At 53.2% G+C, this 25,913-nt stretch overlaps 2 protein-coding genes and 1 long non-coding RNA gene across 5 annotated transcripts in view; 2 read left to right on the top strand and 1 right to left on the bottom strand.

Annotated features, from left to right (window-relative positions):
• Positions 1-7,943, bottom strand: part of CDS1 (CDP-diacylglycerol synthase 1) — a 35,453-nt gene extending 27,510 nt beyond the window's left edge. Inside the window, exons 1-2 of one of the 2 annotated variants that reach the window (XM_074588860.1) lie at positions 7,803-7,943; positions 6,456-6,579 (exon numbers count right to left, since the gene is read on the bottom strand). In XM_074588860.1, coding sequence (XP_074444961.1) covers positions 6,456-6,470 — 15 coding nt within the window. In that variant the 5' untranslated portion in view covers positions 6,471-6,579; positions 7,803-7,943. Of the gene's footprint in view, positions 1-3,894; positions 4,168-6,455; positions 6,580-7,802 lie in introns of those variants that run through there. The other variant, XM_074588859.1, reaches the window with a different exon arrangement.
• LOC141743853 (uncharacterized) lies at positions 7,820-14,226 on the top strand. The gene is made up of 4 exons (XR_012587223.1): positions 7,820-8,132; positions 8,288-8,523; positions 9,361-9,540; positions 11,286-14,226. It is a non-coding gene; the product is annotated as an uncharacterized LOC141743853 (long non-coding RNA).
• Positions 14,227-20,782: 6,556 nt separating this feature from the next.
• On the top strand, positions 20,783-24,937 carry NKX6-1 (NK6 homeobox 1). 2 transcript variants are annotated; one of them, XM_074588514.1, is made up of 3 exons: positions 20,783-21,845; positions 22,601-22,702; positions 23,786-24,937. In XM_074588514.1, the coding sequence occupies exons 1-3, from the start codon at positions 21,233-21,235 to the stop codon at positions 24,085-24,087; spliced, it is 1,017 nt and encodes a 338-aa protein (XP_074444615.1). In that variant the 5' UTR covers positions 20,783-21,232; the 3' UTR covers positions 24,088-24,937. The 2 variants fall into 2 exon arrangements, with proteins under 2 accessions (XP_074444615.1, XP_074444614.1); XM_074588513.1 differs by having other exon boundaries at positions 22,530-22,702.
• The last annotated feature ends 976 nt before the right edge of the window (positions 24,938-25,913 follow it).

Below are 25,913 nucleotides of genomic sequence, written 5' to 3'. Positions count from 1 at the left end.
TACCACATGCCTTCCACTACAATTAACACGTGCCAAGTGAACCACGCACAAGAATTATTTGAGTTACAAAGGCACGTGCAATGTTTTGCGGGTATTGCATTTTTTCCAGGACTCAAAAAGGAACTCCCAAGTAGACAGCAAATATGTTTTTCTTGGAGAATGCAGCATCTACGTGAAGAGCAACTGAGAAAATGAAGGCATTTTCCAACAGCTTATGTGAAAAAAGCAAGCAAAAGAATTTCATTGTTGTCATTTTACCTGCATAAGCGTTACTTAAAGTAAGTTTTCTTCTCCAGCTTTGACCTTTCTGCAGTCTCTGTCACATGTTTCACAACGAAGTCAATAGTTCACTTAGACCACGTTCTAGCATATCTAATTAGATGTACCTTGATACCTTCCTCTGAAGTCAAGATATCAAAGTGTCGGAAGATCCTGAATAATGAAACCTTTTTTTCCGAACTGTTAAAGCCTGACATACGCAGAAACACAAGTGAGAGAACTGCACTCACTGAATCAAAGACTGAAACCTACAGATCCTTTACTATCTGCATCGGTACTATTTCACCACCACTTCAAAGAAAACAGAGGTTTGGAAATAGTCAGGCCTTATTATTATTACCACACTTGTGGCAGACAGACTTCTCTGTGAAAATTAAACAGATCCATTTTCTGCATATTCTAAAAGAAGTAAGACAAATTAAGTAACTAAGTGACACACAACAGACTCTATTGTTCCACCATAACTCATACTGCCATCAAGAATTTAATTTATCTCCAAGCGGGTTTGGGAAGTTTTGGGTATCAAAGACCCAAGTCCCAAATCCAGATTCACAGGTCTGAGAAACTTGTCTAGCAATTGATTCCCTGGAAGGGCTGTCTCAGGGAACAGAAACAGATTTTTCAATACCGTAGGAGAAACAGTGGTCAGTGATTCTGGGCTTGTTTTAGTTACAAATAATTAACAATGACCCTAGGCAAACAGGCACTTGTTCCCATGGCCAGCAATGCAACTCGATTCCACTACACCCTCCTTGTGCTACCCTGACAACTATGCACAGCACAAAGAGGAATAACTGTGATTACTTCCAGGATATACTAATTTTTTGGAAGCATTTGAAAGTAGTGTCACTTGCTTTTTAGTAAAGGATGCAAACAACTGGAATTTTAAAAGGAGCATGAACACACGCAGATCAATCTGTAAAACTTTAACTGACTTACACATATTAAGTATTTGAATGCCAAATCGTTCCTCTTGCTCGCAAGCACCACAGAGTATTTGTGAAGGCACTTTGACAAGACATTCTTAGGAAACGAGCGTCCAGGGCAAGCAGCAGCAAATAAGAAAGGGACAGATGAAAAATCACCCCTGCCACAGGACAATGCAAAGAAAAAACAAACTCATGAAATTACAAAGCCCTGCAGGGCAAAACCTGTTCAAAGGAATTTTGCAAAAAGTCGTCGGTTCAACAAGCTAGCGAGCAACTGAAGATGCCGAGACTTGCAGAGCTTGGGAACTTCAGGAAGAAGCTTCACAAAGGGCATACCGTATTCCTTCATACAAACCCAAGGAAGTTAACTTTTATTTGAAATGATACGGATGTAGAAATGGCTACCAGTTGTTTCCAGTTAGTGGTAAAAAAACATACCAATGAGAAAAAAAAACAGCTTTGCTTAAATTCAGTAAGAAAGCAGCATCTATGGATATAGTAAATGTAACATGAGAAGTATCGGATCACATGCCGAAAACAGGACTGAAAGTACAGAAGATAAAACCCTCCAGACATGTTTAGTGTCGTGGAGTTCTTCAGCAAAGACAGAGCGCTTCTCTACTTTGGCAAACAAGGTGCTTTAAAGCATGTCACCTTTATGTATCTGGAAGTCTGAATTAATTGGGTCAACAAGAGCAGAAGCAGCACAAAGCAGTTACCATATGAAAGGAGACAATCAAGTTTTCTCCGTCATTACAAGTGAGGAAGAGGGTGATGTTTCCAAGCGCCATACAGGGAAGCAGTGGAAACCCACTGCATCATGGCCATCCTGAGTAGTTCTGAACAAAAGAACACGTTTTGGGTCCAAATATGCAATTACCATGCCAAATAGGCCATCTCAAAATAGGCAAAGGACAATAAGTTACCCACTTGTAAAGGTCAGGTGAGAGGTAGAGCAGGAAGATAACCATCGAAGGAGGTGTATAATGTGGCATCTGTGAATCCAGATGACCAGATGCTTCCCATCAAATCACCTATACCCGTGTACTCGCATTCAAAACTGACACGCTGATAGAAAACTCAGTACAAAATGCTAGTTTATCTTTACAGTTACCAACAGCCCTAAAGACAGCTCAATATGTAAAAGCAATCCTCAATGTCACTTGTGAGCCATGACAAGGGTCACCGGTGCTGTGTGCATCACAGACAGGTTGAACGACTCTAACAGGAACAAGGAGGGTCCCCCACATAACCCATCAAAAAGCCTTCTGTGCAGTGGAAGAGGCTCTATCAAGCAACCATCACAACTGTATGCATATTGAAATTCATCTTCTGTAAGCAACATCCTAGCTGCATACACAGCAGCAGAGTCCTTTTGATTCAACATCATCTGAAGCTGGATGAAACGCTAGACTGCTGAGCAGCTAAAGTACAAGTGCAGTAGGCCTATAGGCAAGAACCGCACTTCCCTCTCTGGAAATCATGTTGATAAAACAAGAATAACATTAGGCAAGTTTTAGGTGCACCCTGCTGAGGTCTGGAGAGGAGGCTTTGAACTAGAACAGTTCTTTGAAGGCTGTGCACCTCAGAAGTGAACTTAGCCTACAAAATAAAGTAAACCTGAACAGCTCCACAGAAAAACAGCTTTTTGAGCACGCTGCTACAAGAAATCATGTTTAAAAGTTAATTCTTCTCTACAGAATAATACTCTCTGCCCAGCTATAGTCTAAACGTTACCGTATTCGATCACAAAGCTCAATGCAGCACAGTACTGCAAATTTTCAAGTTCACTGGCTCTGAGTTACCACAACCAAAGCACAGAAAAAAACCTGACTATTGAATTTGACTTTCCAATTCCTAGCCACAACGCGTAAGGCAGACTGCACACTCTGCAGCTTCAACATCCGTGCAGGTTTAAATAGTCACCGATTCGGGAGCCCTCCATCATGCATCGCAAACTCCATTTAGCAACCAGAAAGCTTAATTGTAGTTACCAAAATGAGAGCACCTCTTTCACTTTATTCAGATGATTAGCAACTGCGATGTGCTTAGCTTTTGTAGAGATAAGCCTTAATTCCACGGCAAACAAAAGAACAGCACCGTGGCTGTTTTGCCACTATAATGAACGCGATGCATAGGCTCAGTATTTCGAAAACCTCTTGCCCTAGCAGAAATGTCATACTGTAAGTCCTTTCCGGGCCAGAGGTGAATGCCTATCACTTGAAAGGCCATAAAACAGAAACAGTTGCCGGGGAAGTGCTGACACAGCCTTTACCGGGAGCCGGCCACCATCCCCTGTTTGCCTCCCAGCTCGCACTGGCCCAGCCGCCCTGCGGCGTGCCCTCTGCCTGCCCCACCTCCTCGGGCGACGGGTGAACCACCACAGCCGGGTCGACGGCGCCGAGCTTTTCCCGCGGGCCCGCAGGAAACCCGAACGCTCCCGTTTCGGCCTCGCCGCGGGGGAGGGGGAGATGGCAGCGGGGCAGGACACGCGTGGGCCACCGAGGCGGCTTGGCAGGTCGCCTTTCCCCTGCTCCCGCCGGGCAGAGAGAGCGGCGGCGTCGCGGCATGGGGAAGGCTCCTCTCCGAGGCCGGGGCCTGGCCATCGCTGCGTGGGGGAGGCAGCGCTGCTTCCCGGCCCCCCCGCGCACCTGCCCCAACGGCTCCCCCGGCCGCACGCCCTCACCTTGTCGCTACCCGCCGCCGCCTTCTCTTCCTCCTCTTCTTCTTCTTCTTCTTCCTCCTCCTCCTCGGCGGCCGTCCGCCGCCGCCGCCGCGCCGACATCGCGCCGCGGGAGCCCAACGCCCAGCCGGCGGCGAGCGGGGCCGGGCCGATCGGGACGGGGAGGGCGCAGGAGGCCGCGCCGCGGAACCCGGCCTCCTCTGAGGAGCCCGGCGCTACACCCCCCCCTCCCCGGGGAGGGGGGCGCTCTGGCTGCGGACACCGCCGCTACGGCTCGGGGCGGGGCGCGGCCGGACCCCACCGCCCCGGCAGGGGAGAAGCGCCGGCGTCCCCGCGGCGACGGCTGAGGCGAAGAGGGCGGGGCGGGGTCGCCCAGGTGCGCCCGGCGCTCCGCCCCCCTCCGCACCGGCCACGCCCCCGCACGGCGCAGGGGGCGGGGCCCCGACGGCCGCGAGCGACGCCGGGCCCGGCGCGGGGTCCCGTTCTCCCGGGGCGCCGTTCGTTCTCCCGGCCCCAACCGCCTTTCTCCCGGCCCACCCTACTCCCGGTCCGCTCCCCGCCGTTCTCCCGCGGCGTACCCGCAGCCCGTCGGTGGAATGCCCCGGGAGACGGGGTCAGGCACCTCCTGACAGCCCCGGCGCCTGTGTCACCCTGCGTCCACAGGCGAAGTGCTGCAGCCCGTGCGGGCATCGCTCGCTGGCTGCCTGCGGAGAGCTTTGCTTTGCTCCGGGGTGCGGGTGCCCACCTGCTGTGTGTCCATTTAAAACGGCAGGTTCGGTGCTTGCCCCGTTCCTGCCCCACTGTGCCACATGCCCTGCCAAGCATCGTGCCACCAGCCTGTATAGAAGCGTAACGCACCTGCCCAAGAGCTCACAGTCAAGAAAAACGCTCCGCAAGGGCAGTTACGCATGCGCTGTAACAGATATCACACTGTCCGCTCTACCTTCCTCTCAAAATACGCACTGTTTACCAGGCAGGAGCTGCGCAGAGGGTGCGTGTGAAAGGCACAGAGTGCACAGGCCCTCTTCACCCAAGCTGCACCTGTGTGGGAGACATTGGGGGCACAGCAAAGCAGGACACGTCCCTGTGCAGGGATGAGCAGACGCTGCTGAGCACTGTGACCTGACGAGCTGTCACCCCTATCTGTTGAGACTTGCTACTAGCCGGTGTCATCCCGGCCCTCTGGTCCAGTTCAGATGGCTGTGTTGGAGTGCCTCTCAGCCCTAGCACACTGCTGTCGGGTGATCAGGAGAGCAAACACTACCCAAAGCCCGCTGAATTCCTCCACCCGCCCTGTTACAGCATCGGTGTCCACATGCTGGCTTACTGTGTCTGCAAACACAGGGCCAGCACCTCTTGCAAGGCATCGCCTAGCAGCGTCTGCTGTCATTTATGTTATCCCTATGGTGACTGGTTTCACCGAGCTTGATTGGTTTTATTTCATGATTAGTTTTATTATGCAAACAATGTTATTATTATGTCCCTCTGAAGGTATGCTTGGTATGTTTTTAATGACAACGCCGTGGTTCAGGAAGTTAGAGTGAGCTGCTGTGAGTGGACATGGATTATGGCGTTGATAAACTGACTCTGACCCTGCAGAGTGGACCCTGTGGTGTTCAGGAAGAACAGCCGTTTCTCAGAAATGTTTTACCCGTGCACTGCTGACAGTGTCAGGAGGTAGAATGCCTGCAGTGTCCTCAAGTACGTGCAAATATCTGGTGTGCTAAGAGAAGGACTGCACCAGCAGAAGGCAAACCAGAGACCCAACGCCAGACCAGAGAGACCACAGAAGCACAATTTCTGCCATTGGGTCCTTTACGGACAAAGGTGACAGCAGCAGTCCACTGCAGATCAGCAATATGGCCATATGGCCTGGATCCTCCAGCACTTTACTCTTACTAAGTATAATTTTAAATGTATTTCTCTGTAAGTGAAATATTATGGGGGGCAATGAAGTCAAAACCCAGCTTTCCTTCCTCAGAACGTGCGAAGGTGGAAAACAGTTCCCCAGCAGGGAAGAAAGCTGGGTGCAGAGTGGATCCCAGTGGGTAACAAAGCGTCCTTTCCATTGTCTCCTCTTGCAGTATGTTTCTACTATTGAGTTTTTCCTTGCAAGCTTTCTCCAGTAAAGTTTTCAGGAGAAACCATGGTTTCCCTTACTTCAAGCACAAGATGTGCGTTTACTCTGTTGGCCCTGCAATGAGACTAACCATCTAGAAGAAAGCATAAACATTTATTTTTTTTCTGCACAGAGAAAATAAGGAGTGCTTTGTCTGGTCTCTGCAGCTTTACCACCCATGGTGGCTGCAGCCCGTGGAGCAGACATCCAGGCTGTTTCCCCCAGCGCGCAGATCCCACACGTGGGTCAGTAGCCCAGGGTGGGGCGGACACCGACTGCCCTACAGCCACCAGGGAGCAGCTGGGTCTAGCTGAAGTAGTATGTGCTTGGTTATAGACCTTCCTGGTAAACCTGGCCTAACAAATTCAGGAATGACTAGATGCTATGCTTTTGCCACAGAAAAGGCCCTTCTATGGTCCACAAGACAGAGACAATGCTTCAGTACCTGCATAAAGATCATTAAGCAGACCTTTACGTCCCATCCAGGAGAGAAGAGCCTCCATTTGTTCTATATCTTCGCTCCATCCTTAAGCTAAACGGTGAAGGGGAAAAGAATTTACCTAGAAAAGCTTGGAAGAAAAAAATATTTGTTTAGCAAATGGTGTGATGGAAGAAAGTAACAATAATGGCAAAGGAAGAAAAGGTGAAGTACTTGAAACATATTAATGAGCAGAGGCAAGGTGAGTGCAAGAAGATGAGTCACTGCATTTTGGGAATAAGAGCAATGAACAACTGGTGACAGTGGGGTGAGGGAATGAGCAATCTTCTGGGCAGGGCCACCAGGAGAGAGAGAATTAAAAACAAGGACTAAACTCTGTCAGGATCAGGTGGGAACCCAGCGCCAGCTTCACTCCTCCTCTCTGCCAGCCGGGTGCTCCTGCTGCTGCTGCCGCACACCTTTTCACCCACGGAGTGCCCAGAAACGCAAGAAGGGTCAGCAAAACAGCTGTATCGAAACGAAGTGTTTCAAGCCTCTCCAGCCCAGAGAAAAAATGCAAGGGGCTCCCAGAAGAGCTGCGGGGCAGGGGGCTTAGAGAGCAAGCACAGCGTGGGACAGTCGTTGTCCTGCTTCTCAGTTGCAACCCCTTGCAGCCATGGGAGCCCAGTGTGTCTCTTGAGTCGCAGCTGGTTAGACTGGTCGGATGGGAATTTTCCAAGTCGACACCCTGTTACTCAGGTTCCTTTGGGGCAAGTAACTACACCGGCTGGAATGTAACATCAAGTCTCCAAATGTTGTGACCCCACGTGGTTTCACAATGCGTGGCAGAAACCTCTGCGTTCTCTGCACACAAAAGTATTAGCGTGTCAGCCACCGACTTTTTCTGATATGCAAATATTATCACCTCTCTCGCATGGGAGTTCAGTATCTTGATGTGTGAGGCCTCAGAGGTTTTTGTTGCTCTGTCTTGCCTTTGCCTTCCCCCTGTATTCCCACGTGAATTTAGTGGCTCAAAGCTGCCAGCAAACAATCCAAACCCCAGTGACCCGGCCCAACGTTTTCCGCAGCGTGGGAAAGCCCCTAACAAACACATCCCCACACTTCCCCCAGGTGCCCAAAATTAAGAGGCATCACCTGCCGTGGCCACACTCCCCCCTGCCGTGGCCACACTCCCCCCTGCCCCGCACTCCAGTTATCCCCAGCAGGCGGATCTGCCCTGCCTGCTTAGCTGGGAGCTGCCTCTCTGCTGGGTGCCTCGACCTACCTACAGAAGGGGGAGTTCTCTGCAGGCAGACGCTAAACTAAAGCCCTGACATTAAAACAGTTATATAAGCCGTGCATTAAAGTACTTACATAAGCTGCATACAGGCTCCCGACAGAAAGGCAGCCGGCTAGGGGCTGCTGCCGTCTTCGCTGAGCGGCTGAAAGCCCCTTGTGCAGGAGAGAAGCAGAGCGCGGCTGCTTCCTTGCGGCTGCAGCGGAAGTAAATGGAAGGAACGGGTCCCCTGTCCGCTCAGAGGCTGAAGAACGGAAGGTACCCGGCTCAAAACGCATGCTGGAAAGAAGGGCACATCTGCAGATGTAACAGCGAGGAGCCCTATTGCTGACAGCCTCGGAAACAGAAGCTGTTTGCAGCTTTTGGGGTTTTTAAATGGATTCCAACTAATGCGCGGAACAAATGAGGCAAGTGGAAAATGTCCATGCCTACTGGTCAGCATAGACAGCAACGTCGAGCGATGTCAACAACAGCTCAGTATCCCTTCAGATAATATTAATTACAAATGATATTTTAATGATGTGCTGCATTTAATCGACTTATACCCTTTTTGCATCCCTAGATCATTATGAAGAGGATAACCCCAAGCCAGAAAGAAGGAGAGAGAGCAGCGATACAGCAGCCTCAGATCATGCTGAGTGTTTTTTCTCCAAAGCACAAGGCGAGCTATTAATACCCTCTGCTCCCCTGACAAAACCAAGAGCTGCAAAATGCTGCCTGGCGCTGCCTTGAGACGGCGCGTGGGAGCAGGACGCTGGAGCCCAGGCGCTCAGGATACGCTCGAAGCTGAAATTCCAGGTCAGAAGCTTGTTATTACACAACTTGTGCACTCTGAGATGAATCCTCCTCCAGCTCTAAGCACTAGACTCAGATGCTGAAAAAATAGGAAAGCCATGCTGGAATATAGGAGTGTGTGAGTCAATCAAGAGGCTGCTTTTCCCCCCTCTAAATGAATATAGCGTGAGCTCTAATACTGTCTTGCTGGGTTTAACATGGGTCAAAAGCCAATGACGCTTTGCCAAGGCATCCTGAATAGAGCATACGTATCTATATTTTAGTAATTTAAATCGACTGACAGTACTGAATTGTTCTTTTCTGTTTAGTTAACATGCCATGTAATCTGTTTACATTTGCTAGTCTGGCATAAAAACATCATAGTCCATGGTATTTGTGGCCGAGAATTATTTGCTTATTACTTGCACATTTGAACTTCATAAAGTAGGCCACTTGTATGCCAGAAAAAAACAAAACAACAAAACAAACTGACCTCATTATTTCCAAATTAAGCACCAAAGTCTGAGGAACATAATCTAGTGACCACTGCAAAAGGTCTGGCTGCAGAAACTTTTGCCCCAGGCAGCTGTCACCTTCCGTTTGGTCCAAGTGGCTGACTATTGCACAGCTACTGAGTTATTCTCGATCCTTCCTTCCCACCATAATCCCTGGGATGCTCTTGCTTTTTCCCCCAAAATGGTTCATACGCGGTGGGTGTTTGGCAAGCTGCTGCTGTTTTCATGTAAAATGTGAAATTAATTCTTGAACTTACTTGTTGTGGCTGTCTGAACATGCCGTGAATCTGCAACACACCCTTCCCGTGCAATTTCACGTGCACTGTATGTTATATTATCCATGCAGATCATTTCTTTGAATACAAATTATGGAATACCATAATTTATCGGCCTGCGACTCTTCACTGCTGGCAGGGGTACCTTTTGCAAGGAGTGTGTGGGCATGGAGAAGGCGGGGACAAGCCTGATGAGGAAACAGACCGGTTGATGCCAGGGGCAGAGACTACACCTTTGCAACTCCAGCTAGGTAAGGCTGAAGGGGTAATCACTGGATCGTTTAAAGGGAATGGCAGCGCTGCTGTGTCAAAATGCAAGTGACTGCCAGAGAGAAAAGAGGATATAACTCTGTTCTAGACAAGTCCCACAAAACACAGCATCGACAGAATCAGCTGTTCCCCACCAAATTCAGTCGAAAGTCTTTGTATAAATTACTTTACTCTCTGGGTGTGTTAGGCAGGACTGAAGAGCAAACCATTCTGCATAAAGTTTCATAAGGTGCTTTTAAAAAGGCCTCACTAGATATACAATAGTTCCCTTGGGTGACCCCACAGCTGGGGCTGCTGTGGGGCAGCTCCCCAGTACCTACAGAGTGGTACCAGCCCGGCGGAGACTCAGGGGGAGACTCCAGATTGGGACACCTGGTCCCTCACAGGACAAGGTTGGGAACCCTAACCCACGGCCTGCAGCAGGCAGGTCAGGAGGGAGGAAGAGGAGAAATATTGCCTCCTACACAGCCCCCACCGCTCTGTTTGGCAAAACCTCCTTGACAGGAGAAACCTGGCCAAGCAAACTCATTGTGCGCAGTGCACTTCCCAGAGGTTTCACTGGAGGTGGAGACTGTTTATGTCAACACATGTATGGTTGGTACCAGCCTTAACACCTCAAGACCTGCATCTCATGGCCAGCTGTCTTCATCTGCAAGAGATAATCCCTTCTTGCATGATCTCAATGGGACTGCGCTTGTGCCCAAACGTTGTTTTCCCTCTTCAGTCCCAGGTCATTCTGGTACTTCCTATGTAACTGAGCAGACCACAAAGTTCTCTGACAACTGGGCTCTCAGGGAAGGGGCTTTCTTGCCGCGTTGTGGCCCATCCCCATTTCATCCCGTTGCAACAGACACGTGCTCCCCCGCATGCCAGACACGAGGCTGAGCCCCAGTCCCATCAGCAGGTATTTTGCCACCTTCTTACGCTGAGGCAAAAGCTGTTCTGCAGTTTCAGCAACATCTTCTCCCATTCACAGGTCAGAGTAACACTTCCACGCAAAGTATTTACTGTTTACTTGATTTGTGGTGCATGGAGCACAGCCTGCACTTGTCTCTGCTTCCTGTCACTGGACTTGCTCCCCTCCTTTTTACACTGCTTTCAAGAAGTTTTATGTCATTGTATTTTATCAGACTCTAGTATTACCCACCCTATTACTCTCCAGTTCATAAGAAAAGTTCATCAAAGGTATAAGCAGGCATATCACTATTGATTTTTAGCAGTTTATGAAATATCACTCTGTTTTTCCAGCAATACCATCTTACCATCTTATCTTAAGGGACAGGCGCAGCATTATGGCACACTCGGGCTATATTTTATAAGTGGCGAGCAGTCGGCAGGATGCAATTAAGCCAAGTATTACAGTCACGATCTGGAAAGGTTGCCCTGTAAAGTCCTGGTTTGCTGCCATTTTGTTGTGTACTTCAGATTGAAGTACATCTTGTCCTTTACAAAGATGCTCCTATGTATCCACTTAGGTGAATTCTCCGAGAGTTATCTTCCAGTGGTATAGTCATAAAAATACACCAGAAATTACTAACTGGTTATACCTTTGGCATCTTTGGCATCTTTCTCCAAACCTTGTGGACTGTAACTGTGTTACACGAGACCCTGAGCTCTTTACTAAGGGGGATACAGGTTGAGAGAAGTGTCTTCCCCTGGCCTAAAAAGAGCCAAGAAAACACAAGCTACAAAAGACAGAGACTCATGGCCTCTTCTCTTTTTTAAGTTTTCAGGACTGTGGTTTAAAAGGCCTCAGCAAATCTTGAATAGTGACTTCTGGATGTATGCCACAGGACTCCTGTTCCTGATCTCACTTCTCTCCTCCCTAAGTCACTAGCACATGTGGGGCAGCTGTCAGCGAGTTCTTCTTATGCCTCTTCTTCTTACCTGGAGGTGCCAGATTTACTGGAAAAGCACTTGGTCCTGAACAAACAGCTTCTTCTAGAGACATGCTCTGAGTCTCTAGAAGCCGAGGGTCAAGGAAGTTGGGGTCAACCAACATATTACCTGTCCTCCAAACCCCTCAGCTGCCTGCCTGCCTCATGCTGAGATCATGGTGAAGGAGGGATCTGCAACACCAGAAGGATCAGGTACTGGTTGCCCAAAAGAGGCACCAGTTCTGCTTCTTAGAAGTTTTATCTCCCTCTGGGGCTCTTACAAAACTGGCCCATCCTCAGTCAGGTACTGCCAGAAGAGCAAGAGCTGAAATGGGAATGGAGAGCAACCACAGCAAGTGGCTTTCTACTGCTTCTACTGTTGTGCCGGATGGCTACCTGCTTACCTGAAGCCTGCAATGCAAAGCCAAAACAAGAGAAAGAGGTCCAGAACCATATCTTCAGGCTTTCTCACTTTTGGATCCTTTTTTTTTTTTTTCATGCAATTGCAGACTAAAGAAATTCCCTGTTTGCCAATAGAAGAAGACTCACTTTCAGCCAGCTGCTGTACCAACACACTCAGAAGGTGCTTTCTGAACAGCATCTTTCATGCCACTGTGACAGCTAACCAGAGTGAGTACTGGAAGAAAGTATTTAAAAATAGCAAAGTGTCAAGAACACGCCTGGAGGCAGAAGAGACAAAAACTCTGCATCTCTTCCTGCAGCCAAACATTCCCTGCTGCCCTGTACCACTAGAAGTTCACATAAGCTGCAGAACATGACTCCTATTGACACCACTGGTTATGACAGATAGGAAGGAAAGCATGAATGTGAACAGGAGCAGGAGCTGGTAGAAATGACTGAGAAACCTGTAGAAAAATGGGAGTTTCCTCTGTGGGGCAAGAAATGGCAGCATGCTTTATCCCAGGAGTGGTGGGAAGTTGAATTCAAACTCTCACAGTAGGAAAATGCCCTTCTGGCTGCAGGCTTTTTAGAGGTCTGCATTGCCCATCCTTCTGCAGAGAGAGGAAAGCACAAGGGAAAAAACAAAAAGCCTGAACAATCCTCCTCTCCTAAGGATTTGGCTTATTACCGGAAAATATGACCACTAGTCTTCCTGCTTCCCTCAGCAGCTCCCAGGCTCCACAGCATTTTCCCTGACTTCCTCATCACCCTGTGGAGAGCGGGTCCTGCCGTTCTGTGCATCCCTCCCACCGCAGGGCCAGGTTGGCCGCCCCGAGCAGCTGAGAGCCTGCTGCCTCTGTGGCACGAGGTACTTTGTCCTCTCCCCTGGAGAACGGGGTTGAGCCTGGCAGAAGCCGCCACGTCCCCTGAGGCCTCTGAAGGTGCCACTCAGCTCTCAAGAGCATAGCACTCACAGCCCCTCTGACAAAACCCCACACCGCTCTTGGGGCCAGTAAGGTGACCTGGAGTTTGCAGGGCTGGATGGTGCCGCACGTCAACAGGAGGGAAGGAAGTAATTCCTTCCTGTGGCTCAACGTACTGACAGGCTGCTCTGCTCCTGCAAATCCCAAGGAAAGCAATGGTGCAACACCTCAGCAGCCGTGCAGCCTACAGCCCTCACCCCCATCCAGGAAGAGATGCTCTTGCCCCTTCCATTACGGCACAGCAGCCTCTGCTGGCACGGGGCAGGCAGAAGCATCACGTCCTTCATGACTATACAAATTAGTTTGTATCTTCTCTTATTATGTTCTAACAAAGTTACAAAGCAAGCAGCCATCCCCTACGCAGGACATGAGATGGTAAGGTTTTATGGTGGTGGGAAGGAGAGCACAGGGTCTGCTCTGCTGCTCTGTGAGGCAGGGGAACTGGTCCAGGCAGCGCATGGTGACTCCCCTTGATATTTGCCCATGCACTGAGACTAACCGGACACTTGTCCTCTTGTCACTTGCTTATGTCAGGGCAGGACCAGCATGGCCAAGACAGCAGGGTCTTGCTGAGCCTGCCTGGGTTCAGAGAAGACGTGAGGCAAGGGGGTTGGAGCAAGGGAAGCTCGGTGTGACCTGAGCGTGTTACGGTGATTCGTGAGCAAAGAGCTTAGGGGTGGCAGTTCAGATAAAGTTCATTATTGAGATAAAACCCCTGTGGCCCAGTTGAAGTGGTTTTTTTTCAGCAGGCTGAAAGCATCGAGCTTCCACCTCATTCCTCCTGCCCTTCCCTGAGAAGGGCTTCTCTCTTCCAGCCTTGCTCCTTGGGGGGCTCGGCCAGGACAGCCGGGTGCTTGAAGTGATCCTTGCCGCTGCGGGGCTGGAGGACAGCTTGCCTCCGCCGGACCCCTGGTCTGTGTTTGTGGGACCAGGACTGGGGAAGATGGGGAAGACAGGGAGGACCGGTCTTGCCCTAGGGACACAGCGCTGTGGTTTCCAGCGCCGGAGAGCCGGCGGAGAGCCAGAAGGGCCGGCCGGGGAGAGCGCTCCTCGCTAGGTGGAGCTGCCGGAGCGAGCACGGCGCTGGCGACCGGCTGCAGCTTCGGGACCCCGCCGGCTCCGGCGGGGAACGGCCCGGGGCTTCCCGGGAAGCGCCGTGTCCCAGCCCGGCTCCCGGAGCGCTCCCTGCCCCGGCACACCGCGACGTGGTGTTACACTGAGACTGGAACGAAGCAAGCGCGATCTTTTCTTAAACCAAGCCGTGGTACCAAGTGTATTGCTCTCAGTAATTTTCTGTATCGTTTAGTCTGAATCTGCGAATCAATGCAGCCCTGTCAGCCTTTGATGTGATGGAAAATGCTGAAATATGGTTTTCTAAAAGTCATAAAAATATGCACATAATGATAACTGCTGCCGTCGCTTTCTCCCTCCCATCCCCATTTAGATCATCAATTTAACGATTTCCAGTTCCCTGACTCTGGACCACCCTGTGCCAGCAATTTCTAAGCAAAGCTCACTCTGCTGATTTCCATGGGGGGCTGCTTAAAGATCGATAGCCAGTGACGGCCTACTGTACATATATTTGTCTCACAGAGTGAAAGAAACTGTATAAAAGCTCCACCTATGCCAGTTAAATTTCCATACATTTTTGCTATTAATGTGAAACTGAAGTAAAGCCAGACATTAGGTTTAGCCTTAATAGCGTACCTGGTTGTCCACATCATGACAGTGCTCATGTGAATGTCAGGGTAGTACCTGGACCCACACCCAGTGACGGCAGCCGTGGGGACACTCACTGCCCTGCACGTGCTTGGGTGGCTCAACTGGGCTGATGGGTGCTGGGGGATGATGGGTGAACTTCTGTTTGGTCTAAATCGGTATCTTTCTCCACACATCAAGTGCACACACACTGCACAGCGGGAAATTTCTGTGCAGCAATGCACAATGGAAAGAAAAAGGCAGGCAACTTCAGAAGGGTGGTACCTTCACAGCCCTTAGGCAAAGGTAAATGAGGGCGATGGAGCGCTAATGCTCCTTGTCCCTGCTGTTACACATCTGGCCTACCATACATACATTTCAGCATGACTGTTAATAGCAGGTTTCTAAAATAGTTTCCTTGACTGTGTCTGAGCAGACACACATGTCCAGTCTTCACAGGGTTCCCCAAGCTCACCTGGAAAAGGAGCAGGCCACTCAAAAGCAATCACACTGCAGGCTGAGGTGGGCAGAGGCAGCAGCAGTCCCCGGCGCTGCTGCTCCCTTTTCCAGTGGAAAGCAGGGCCATCCCTTCTGCAAGGACTGCAGTCCTCTACAAGCACGTGGCTAGAGGGAAATACCTCGTCTGAACGCCACGTCGCAACACGGGCACAGCTGTGCTGGCTGCAGCTCTCTGTAGCACTACACAGGAACAGACAAACACGGCAATGTTGAGAGATCTGTGGTGTACTAATTAGTTAGGATAAATGAAGACCTGGTAATCAGTAATGCCACACAGCTAGCAGGGCTTCAGATGCCAGCAGAGTGCTTGGGTGCACCTGCAGCAGGCCCCTGTGGCCACATGAAATAGATATACGTCGCTTCCACACCACGGCCTAACGGAGGTGGTGGCCAGTCGTTGGCAACGTAAGCTGGACAAACTTCAGGTAAGGCTTGTCTTGCGGGGAGGGGAGCCTGCAGCGAAGGCAGAGCCTGAGCAGGGCACGGGCCTGCGGGTGGGAGAGGGGCTGGGAGCAGGAATGGTCCCTGGTGAACCCGTGGATCCCGGAGAGATGGACACGCTGCACTTGTAATCCTCTCCTCCTGGCTTTCCCCCAGCAGGGGTCAGGCTGGACCAACGATCACAAATCAAAAGTAAAAGTAACTACTCTGCTCCAGCATCAAATATTTTCAGTGCTCCAGAAAGGAAAGCAGGAAAAATATTTTGCCTTACTGAGGATACGGAAAATACTTGAACATCTCATTTAAGAAAAGCAACAGAAACATTGAAACGGCAGCAGAGGTGACTGCAGCTCACAACACCCTCCTTGTCCTTGCAGCTGTTTAAAAAGGCAATGACCAGGTCCTGTTTCCACTCAGTCTCATTACAGTTTCAGCCTCCGTTCCCAGATAGTCTGGATACACTTCAGCATAAATGGAAACAGAAATTCGGCCAGGATGTGAGGAACACAGCGTTAGAGCACCAAAGTGACATGAGCGTGTCCTCAGAAGTGACTGGAAGCCCTCCGGGAGAGCAGAGCTCACAGCATCCGCCACCGGCTGGAAAGGGAAAGCTGTTACCCACAGAAACCATTCCTGCGCGGTCAGACCGAATAACAAACGCAAAGCGATATCAGTCCTAGGTTGACGTCTCCAGTACACCCCCCAGCTGGAGCTGGCAGCATTTCATGGCCCTTGGCGCTCTGAAGAGCAAACCAGGGGGTCTGCAGTGGGGTCGTCCATGAAGTGATGCCTCTGCCGTCGGCTGTCACCAGAGGTCTGCACGCAGACACTCCGGGACAAGAATGATAAAAAGCAGGTGAGATGTATCCAAAGGCCGGGCTTCTGAAAAATTTTGTGGCCAGCTTTGCCTCGGTTTATCGCCTAGCGAGAGAGGACACAGAGGATGGCATCTCATGCGTGGAATTTTAATGATAACTTTATTATATTTTAGTGTATTATTGGCTTGCAATTTTGTAGTCTTACAAGAAATTTCCGTTTCCACATCTCCATTAAATGTCTGATTCATTTTCTTGGCTCGTGGTAATGCCTCAAAGCTACATCACTAAAGAATCAGTGCTCTGCATTAGATAAATATAAGACTGAGTCTGATTAAGCTATTAACTATTTTTAATTAGCTTTTACTGTTCTTCAGATATTCGGTGTTTTTGAGGAAGCAGAAAGAGAATGAGAGAACACTGGTACTATAGAGCTGTATAGAGCTAGCATATGGACCGAGATTATTCATCATCATTGGCAGGAGCTCTGCAGTAGGGAATCTTGCAACAACATCACAATTTTCCTGCTGGAGTGAATGCCATAATGGACACATTTGCAGCGTGAATTATGGGCAAGATAGAAAAATTTTAAATCTTTATAGCATTTTTATGCTCTGTCTTCCTTTTTGGTAATCAGATCTTGATTAAGAGTTGGAATTAGCACCCAGAAGAACATTAGGCTTTCCTGGCTCAGTTCCTTTCCACCATGTAGGGCAGGCAACAGATGATTCAGTGGCTTTACAGTGCTGTAGTGCTGCTACAACAAAAAGGTGTCTAAATACCTATCCATCACTTTAAGAAAGTAACTGACTGCTTCCTTGCCATGAAAAACATACGGTAACGGCAAAATATTTTATTTGCTAAATAAAGCGATTACTTGATATAGTTCAGACAGACCCCTCTCCCCGTCACAATGATTTCCCGGGGCAAAAGCTGGGCAAGGTGTAGTCCCTGGCATCTGTCCCCGCTGCTGGAGGGCTTGACAGGGCTCTGGGCAGGGCAGAGACAACCCTCCCTTGGAGGCACCACCCCGGCCACCGCCGGACACCTCAGGTGGCAAGGAGCAGCAAGCTGCAGTTCGGGTCCCCACCTCATCGGCTTGAAGAATATCTGACCCTGCTATGCCAAAGCACTTTGGGCCTTTTTATTTTAGGTGTTCTCACGTAGTATTTTTTTTTCCCCTCTCAGATATGCCGGGACCATTCCAGCCAACGTGAATTTCAGAGGCGCAGCTGCTCCAGCGCTCGTACTTCCTACACCTCGAACGAGCAAACAAATAACTACAGCTTTTTCTGCCAACGCTCCTTCCGTATACCTCTCAATCCATACCTCTTCTTCGCCTCCCCTCTGTGCGACCGGGATCTCCATCCTAACTTCAGCCCCTCTCTGCCGCCGCCTCCTCCAGCCCTTGGTCCCTCCGCGCCCCCTGCCCCTGCCGCCCCCGGCCGCAGCGGACCCGCTCGGTGCTCAAGGGGTAGTTTGGCTGCGGCGTTTTCAAGCTGCGGTGTGTTCACCCCGTTAGTGAAGTTTGTTGTCGGGGTGTTTTTTAATCCCACCGCTGCCTAGGGTGCTCACGGTGCTTCCCCCCCCCCCCCCCGCCCCGGTCCCTGCTCGGCTGCTGAGGGGCACAGCACAGCCCCCGGCTGCCCTCTGAGTAACTTAACGGCTGTGCTTAGGAAAACCAAAAACCGACTACGGAAAAGCAACTAAATGCAAATATTTTCAAATGTTTCTGGGTGACAGTTATTAAAGACACGGAAAGGAGGCAAAGTTGACGGCTGCTTTTGAATACGAACTATTTCTCTAGCACGGGGCAGCCCTATTGGCGCCATCTCACCTGTGATGCTGTTTTTAGGAAAGAAGTTGCACGAGGCGGCCCCCAAATAAACTCTCTTTTTCAAGACGCCACCCGTTGCTTACGGAAGGAAGGAGGGAAGGAGAAGCGGTTTATGCGGGAGGGACTGTTCTTGTTTTGCTTTCCCCAGAAAACGAACCCAGAGGCGCCGGGCGCTTGAACTCCCGCTTTGCCCGGGAAGGAAGCGCGGAGCCGGTGGGACAGCCGGTGCAGTTCGGGCGGAGGGGGGCTGAGCACAGCGCTGCTACCGCCGGCTGCCCGCCCTGGTACCCGGAGCGGTACCGCAGCCCGGGACCGCCCTGCAGGAGCGGGCGCAGGGCGGTCGGACTCGTCCCTGCGGGCTCAGGCCCCCGTTCCCCCCCCACGCCCGCCTCCATCGCGGACCCGCGGCTGAAGCCGCCGCTGCCGGTGGCCGCCCCCGGCCAAGCTCACTCGGGGCGCTCCGAGGAGGGTAGGCGGCGGGTGCGGGGTGGCGGGGGGAGCCCGTATTCTCCCCTGCCCGAGCCACACGGGTGCAGTCCCCGGCCTCCGCACCGTCTCCTCTGCAGGCGGGAGGAGAAGCAGCTCCCCTGAGTGCTGGCCACACGCTCTTGCCTCTACGCTTCCAAACACGGGTTAATTATTTTTCCTCGCCCCCCAATTAAAATGCAAATCGGTCACTCTCAGAGGTAGGCTCCCCCTCCCCACGGCCGCTGCCCGAGCCGAGCCCCGGAGCACCCGGGGCTGCGGGGTCGGCGGTGCGGGGCTGCTGCGGACGAGCGCTCGCTGGCTCCACTGAAACCGGCGGCGAAGGACTTTTTTGGCTTTACTTTTAGAATATTTGAGAAGTGACCCAAGGTAAAAAAAAAAATAAATATAAAACAAAAAAGTCCAAAATTCAAACCCGGAGACTTAAACGCGAGCTTCTCGGAGGCGCAGTTTGTGTGGCTGTGCAAAAGTTACGGCGAGGCAAGATCCTGCTCTACGCGCCCTTTCTCCAAATGTATTTTTTCGCGGCTTTGTGAATTAAACTAGAACGATTCCGAGCACCAGGGGATATTTAGAAATAGGAGGAAACACTGCCGCAGGTCGAGGATCAACATGCTTCCGCTTTATCTAAGACCCGTGATTACAAAAAAAATAAAATAAAAGTCGAAATTCCACGCCAGCCCCTTTTTCCACGCTCAAGGAACTAGGGTTCCCCACAGGCACACAGACTCGTCCCCAAGCAGCACAGGGTAAAAATGGTTTAGGGTGATTTTGCACCGCTTTTCTCTCCGTGGGACACTCTTTAGGGGCCACACGGGATTTTTTCCTCTCCAGCCCCAGGCGACGGGCCGAGCCGCCAGCAGCCGAGGGCGCTGGGGACAAGTGTCGAGGGGGGCTCGATACCGCGGGCCTCGAGTGTACGGCATCGGCCAGTGGCCGGGCAGGAGGGCCCGGCGGGACGAACACGCGGTTCCGACGTGCAGCGGGTACAGAGAGCACCCACGCGGGTCCAGAAGCGTGCGGGGACGGTCGGGCCGCGCCGCGCCGCCGGCTCGCTGCGGCCGCACGGGGGGAGGCGCCGGGGCAGGCCCGGCCGGGAGCCGAGCAGCTCCGCTTTCCGGAGTCGTTCCCGGGGCACAGGGACAGAGGGAAGGAGAGAGAGAAAGGAAAAAGGGAGAAAGACAAAAGGAAAGACAAAAAGACAGAAGGAAAGACAGAAAGGGAGAAAGACAGAAGGAAAGATAGAAAGACAGAAAGACAAAAAGAAAGAAAAAAAGGCAGACAGAGAAAGAAAGAAAGAAAGAAAGAAAGAAAGAAAGAAAGAAAGAAAGAAAGAAAGAAAGAAAGAAAGAAAGAAAGAAAGAAAGAAAGAAAGAAAGAAAGAAAGAAAGAAAAGAAAGAAAAGAAAGAAAGAAAAGAGAGGGAGTGGGGGATGTGAATAGATACAAAGAGAGAAAAAGAGAGGAGAAAAAGAGAGGTAAAGAGAGCAAAAAATGAGAGGGGAAAGGAAAAAGAAATGGAGAGAGAAAGGAAAAGGGAAAAGAGAAAGAAAAAAGAAATAAGAAAAAAAGAAAAGAGAAAAAAGAAAAGAAGAAAAAAGCCTGGAAAGAAAGGGGAAACGAAAAGCAATGGAAAAAGGAGAGGAAAGAGGAGAAGAAAAAGGAGAGGAAAGAGGAGAGGAAAAAAGGAGAGGAAAGAGGAGAGGAAAAAAGGAGAGGAAAAAGGAGCGGAAAGAGGAGAGGGAAAAAGGAGCGGAAAGAGGAGAGGAAAAAGGAGCGGAAAGAGGAGAGGAAAAAAGGAGAGGAAGTGTCAGGGAAAGGAAAGGAAAGGAAAGGAAAGGAAAGGAAAGGAAAGGAAAGGAAAGGAAAGGAAAGGAAAGGAAAGGAAAGGAAAGGAAAGGAAAGGAAAGGAAAGGGGGAAAGGAAAAGGGGAAAGGAGAAGAGAGAAGAGGGGGAAACACAAGAAGATCACAGGAGAGGAGAGAAGAGCCAGGCGAGCACGAAGTTGGCGGCACGGCGGGCGCGGCGCGGGTGGGCAGGGCCGTCCGCCGCCCCGCCCCCGTCCGCCGCCGCCGCCGCCGCCGCGCCCGCCGCCTGCCGTGCCCCCGCTAAAGGCGGCGGGGAGCGGGGCGGCGCGGCAGTTGCGCCCCGAGCCGCGCCCGCGCCCGTAGCCCCGACAGCAGCGCCGGCAGCCAGCCAGCCAGCCAGCGGGACCAGCGCCGGGAGGGATGCGGGGCGCCGGGGAGGAGGAGGCGGCAGGGCCGGCCAGCGCGGCCCCCGCGCCGCTGTGAGCCCCCGGCTCCTCGCAGGCACGGGGAGAGGAGGTATATACGTGTATACGCACGGACCCTGCGCATATACGCGTATATATACACCCGCCGACAGCACCACCGCTTTTTTTTCCCCGGGAGCGGCCGCCCAGGCGCAGCCCTGATGCCCGGCGGGGCGGCGGGGCCGCCGCTCGGGCGCGCAGGTCCCCGCTAGAGGCGGCGGCGGCCCCCGCGGGCTGGATGCGCGGCGCCGGTGCGGGAGGCACCCCCGGGCCGGCCGCCGGGGCCCCGCGGCGCTAGGGGCCGGCCGGGCCCCCCGCCCCGGCCCGGCGGCGGCGGCGCGGGGATGCTGGCGCTGGGGCAGATGGACGGCGCGCCCCGGCAGGGCGCCTTCCTGCTGGGCAGCCCGCCGCTGGCCGCCCTGCACAGCATGGCCGAGATGAAGGCGCCGCTGTACCCTGCGTACCCCCTGCCCGCCGGGCCCGCCTCCTCCTCCTCCGCCTCCGCCTCGCCCGCCTCCGCCTCGCCCTCGCCGCCGCTCGGCTCCCCCGGCCTGAAAGCGCCCGCCGCCGCCTCCGCCGCCGCGGGCGGGTTGTCGGCGCTGGGCTCGGCCCCGCCGCAGCTCTCGGCCGCCACCCCGCACGGCATCAACGACATCCTCAGCCGGCCCTCCATGCCCCTGCCAGGCGCCGCGCTCGCCTCCGCCTCGCCCTCCGCCTCCTCGGCGGCGGCGCCCGCCGGGCTGCTGGCCGGGCTGCCCCGCTTCGGCAGCCTCAGCCCCCCGCCGCCGCCGCCGCCCGCCCTCTACTTCAGCCCCGGTGCCGCCGCCGCTGCCGCCGCCGTAGCCGCCGGGCGCTACCCCAAGCCGCTGGCCGAGCTGCCCGGCCGGACGCCCATCTTCTGGCCGGGGGTGATGCAGAGCCCGCCCTGGAGGGATGCCCGCCTCGCCTGCGCCCCCCGTGAGTACCCAGCGGCGCAGGGCAGCGGGGGGGAGCGGGCCCGGGGAGCCCCGCCGGGACTCCACTCCCGGTGCTAGAAAGCCCCCACGCCCCGGCATCGCGGCGAGACCCTCCCAGCCTCCCCCTAATCCCCGGGCCTGGCCGTGGCTGAGGGGGCTGGCTTTGCCTCGCTTTCTTTTTTCTTTTTTTTTTTTTTCCTTAAGTTTGCTTTGCTTTCTCCCTCCCCCTCGGTCGGCGCGAAACCCTGTAAAAATGTCGGTTATTGCCGGCGAAAAGCGGAGCCCTCTCGGGGGAAGGCGGCCGCGCTGCCGCCTGCTTTCACCGTCCCCGCTGGGGACTCTCGGGGCCGGGGCTGGTTCAAGGGCCGCGCACAAACTTTCCCCGAGCAGGACTGTCCCTTATCGCCCGCCTGCGCTGGCTGCAGCTTTTCTAGAAAACAATATCGTTTGCCCGCTCAGATTTTCGATCCTTAAAGGAAAAATAATCAGGGGGAGCCGGGAGGCTGGCGCCGCCGGGCTGTCCCGACAGCAGTTTTGTTACAGACTCCCCCCCCCGTGCCCCCCCCCGCCCGCGGAGAGAAACCCCCGCCCCGTCCCCCAAGGCCTCTTGAGAGCGAAAGCGCTTTCCCAAATCCGTAGATTAACGTGTCTGTCCGTGCCTTCCCTTTCTCTCCCCCCCCGCCAGATCAAGGCTCAATTTTGCTGGATAAGGACGGAAAGAGAAAACATACCAGACCCACTTTTTCTGGCCAGCAGATTTTCGCCCTGGAAAAGACTTTCGAGCAGACGAAATACCTGGCGGGCCCGGAGCGAGCCCGGCTGGCCTATTCGCTGGGGATGACGGAGAGCCAAGTCAAGGTGAGAGGAGCGGCTCCCGCCCGCAGCGGTGCGGGGTTGGGGGAGCGCAAAGACCCCGCCGGGGACCGGGGGACAAAAGGGCCCCGCCGCGGAAACCGGGTCCGTGTCGGGCGGTCAGAGATGCTGCTGCGGGCCGGGGCGGCCGAGCCCGCGGGAACACGGCGAGGGCTCCCCGGGCAGTTCGCCCTTCATTACCGAACTGGCGGGGCCGAGAAGGATATTTTAAAGCGTATTTTATTTAAAAAAAAAAAAAAAATAAAAATCCCAAACTAAACAAACTCAAGCGAGACTGAGAAGCCTGGTGCGTTCAGCCCAAACGCCACGGGGGCGGCCGCCGTGCTGGGAAAGCGCGGGGGGGTGTGGGAGGGTGGTCGGGGGCAGTATCTCTGTCCCGCACCCCGCACAAAACCTCCCGCCCCCGTCAGCGCCGGCCGCGCACCGCGGCCCCGGGCTCCGGTCAGGGACCGCGCATCCCGCTCGCACCGTCCCGTCCCCAACTCTCCGGTGTGAGAGGGGTTGGGGGACCGGGCTGAACTCTCCGGGGACGTGCGGGGAGGCGTTTGCTCGGCGGGCGCCGGGAGACGAGGCGGGCTGGGCCAGAGAGGCCTCTCGGCGGTGCTGAGGCTTTCAGACTGATCTAGAGACCCTCCTTTGTCACTGAAAATATGTCCCAACGGCTGCGAATAAATTATTGCAGCCTCCACAATGAAAATAACCCCCTCCTCTGGCAGCGCCCTGCCAGAGAATAAATACGTCTAGCGGGGCAGGGGCGGCTGGGGAAGGATTCAGCCCGAAACGTGTGTTTTCCCCCCGCGGGTAGGGCGAGCCCCGGGCCCGCCGCGGACCTCGGGGGCGTTGGGATGGGCTGTTGGCTCTCGCCGGGCCGGGACGCGTGGCGGGACGGGTGGCTGCGGGGAGCGCGGTGCCGCGGGGCTCGGCTGCTTTTCGTTAACGGGGAAATTGCGCGATGGCCGGCGAAGCGGGAGTCGCTGCCGCAGGCGAGGGACGGGGAGGCAGCGGGGCGGGGGCGGCCCGGCGGGGGGCGAGCGGCGGCGGTGATGGTGACGGTGCCGGTGGGGACAGGTCTGGTTCCAGAACCGACGGACCAAGTGGCGGAAGAAGCACGCGGCGGAGATGGCGACGGCGAAGAAGAAGCAGGACTCGGAGACGGAGCGGCTGAAAGGCGCCTCGGAGAACGAGGAGGAGGACGACGACTACAACAAGCCGCTGGACCCGAACTCGGACGACGAGAAGATCACGCAGCTGCTGAAGAAACACAAGCCGGGGGGCGGCGGGCTGCTGCTGCACCCCCCCGAGGGGGAGGCCTCCGCCTAGCCCGCTCCGCCCGCCGCCGCTTTCGGAGATGTACAGATCTATTTTTCTAGACTCTACGTGCCCAGGAGGAGGAGGAGGAGGAGGAGGAGAAGCCGGAGGGGGAGCAGAGAGGACTGCGTCGGAGCGGGCCCCCCCCGCGGGCGCGCCCGTCCCCCGGCGCCGCGTGTTATTGTAGGGTCGCGGGCGGCGGGGAGCGGCGGGGGCGGCCGGAGCCCCGCTGCCGGCCGTGCGGCGGCCGCCCGGTGCCGGGCTCTTTGTAAATAAACCGTGAGTCACCGCGACCGTAGGCGTTCCTTACTGTGAATATTTAAAATGTAAAATACCTTCTTTTTTTTTTTTTTTTCTTTTTTCTTTTTTTTGTACAGCGGGGGCCCGGGGGCGCCGCCCCTCACCTTCCCCCCGCCCGGCCCGAGCCGCTCCCCGGCACCGGGGGACACCCCCCGGAGCCCCGGGACCCCGAGACCGGCGGCAGCGGGGCCGCCGAGGAAAAAGCTGCCGTGGCTGCCGCCGGCCCCTCCCTCGGGCCGAAACTGCAGCGGCCCCGCGTGCTATTTATTAGTATTTTTTGAAGCAGTTTCTGTTGCGGTCGTCGTGCAGAGGGAGGGGGTGGGCGGGAGAGGGCGAAGGGACAGAGTTTGCTTTCACTTACACCGTTTCCAATCAACGGCGCGTTGAAAAAGTAGCTGGTGGGAATTGTCACAACCACTTTCAGTCAAAATATAAAATTCATTTAGTTGCTGTAATTGAATTTAAAGTGTGTTTTCTTTTGTATCATACGGAATACTATAGAATGTAAATTGTTTTCCTTTTTTTTTTTTAAGCTAATAACGATGATATATCGTGATATAGCATCTTAACATTTATTAATTTATATTAAAAATAATTCGGTTTGTAAAGAGAAGAAAAGCCCTTTGCAAGACCAGTTAAATGTAATGCACTTTCTGTTTAAAAAAAACGATAAATCAATTAAACCAGTTTAAAGATGTCTGCTGCCTTCACTAAAGGGTAGAGATAATCTGATCTCATCAGAGATTAAATAATGAAACGACGGTACAGGAAGAGAAAAAAAGAAGAGATAATTTTCAGGATCTTTTGTTCAATCTCAGTAGTGTGTTTTGGGGGTTGGGGGTGGTTTTTGGGGTTGCGGGTTTTTTTGTTGTTGTTGTTGTTTTTTTTTTTTTTCTCCTTGTTAACGATGGAAGTTTTTCACTTTGTTGTGGGGGTTGAAGAAGTGTACAAATAAAATAAGATGCGGCTTGTTCGGGGCCAGGGCTGGCGGCTCCTGCCCGCGCCGGTCCCTCCGTGAGCGGGCAGCCAGAGCTTCCACCCGGCCCCCGGAGCGGTTCGTCCCAGCCTAAATTAGGCTGTATTAACTTTTTAAGCGGCGGGCCACACAAACTGTTATCGAGGGCAGAGTGTTACCATTATTACGGGAAAGAAACTGCTTTTCGAGAAGAAAACCGCGAATAAAATAAGAGCCCGGCTAAGCGTCTAGAGTAAATAGTTAGACCCAATACCGAAACAACTGGTTTAAATTGAAACTCATTAGCTGGACGCGATCATTTCCATATCTAAACAGACCAGAAACAATCGCTTTTTCTTTCTTTCTTTCTTTCTTTCTTTTTCTTTTTTTTTTCTTTTTTTTTTCCCTCACGGCTGCAGCAGAGCAAACAGCAGCGCTGACATGAGGGAGAAAAGGGACAGCTATTCTGGAGGAAAAAAAAAAAAATTTGTAGTCTTCCGTAAATTTGTGAATTATTTTCTACCCGGGGGGAGGGGGCGGGGGGAAGGAAAAAAAAAAAAGGTGGAGCAGTGTTTTATTCCGCTTTCAGCTTAGACAATACCGGGAGGAGGGAGCGAGCCCCGATCTCTGTGC

The sequence above is a fragment of the Larus michahellis genome, chromosome 5 (genome assembly GCF_964199755.1).
Source record: "Larus michahellis chromosome 5, bLarMic1.1, whole genome shotgun sequence".
In the NCBI taxonomy this organism is placed as follows: domain Eukaryota; kingdom Metazoa; phylum Chordata; class Aves; order Charadriiformes; family Laridae; genus Larus; species Larus michahellis.
The sequence above is the reverse complement of the archived record's forward strand: the minus strand, read 5'-3'. Positions and strand labels throughout refer to the sequence as shown.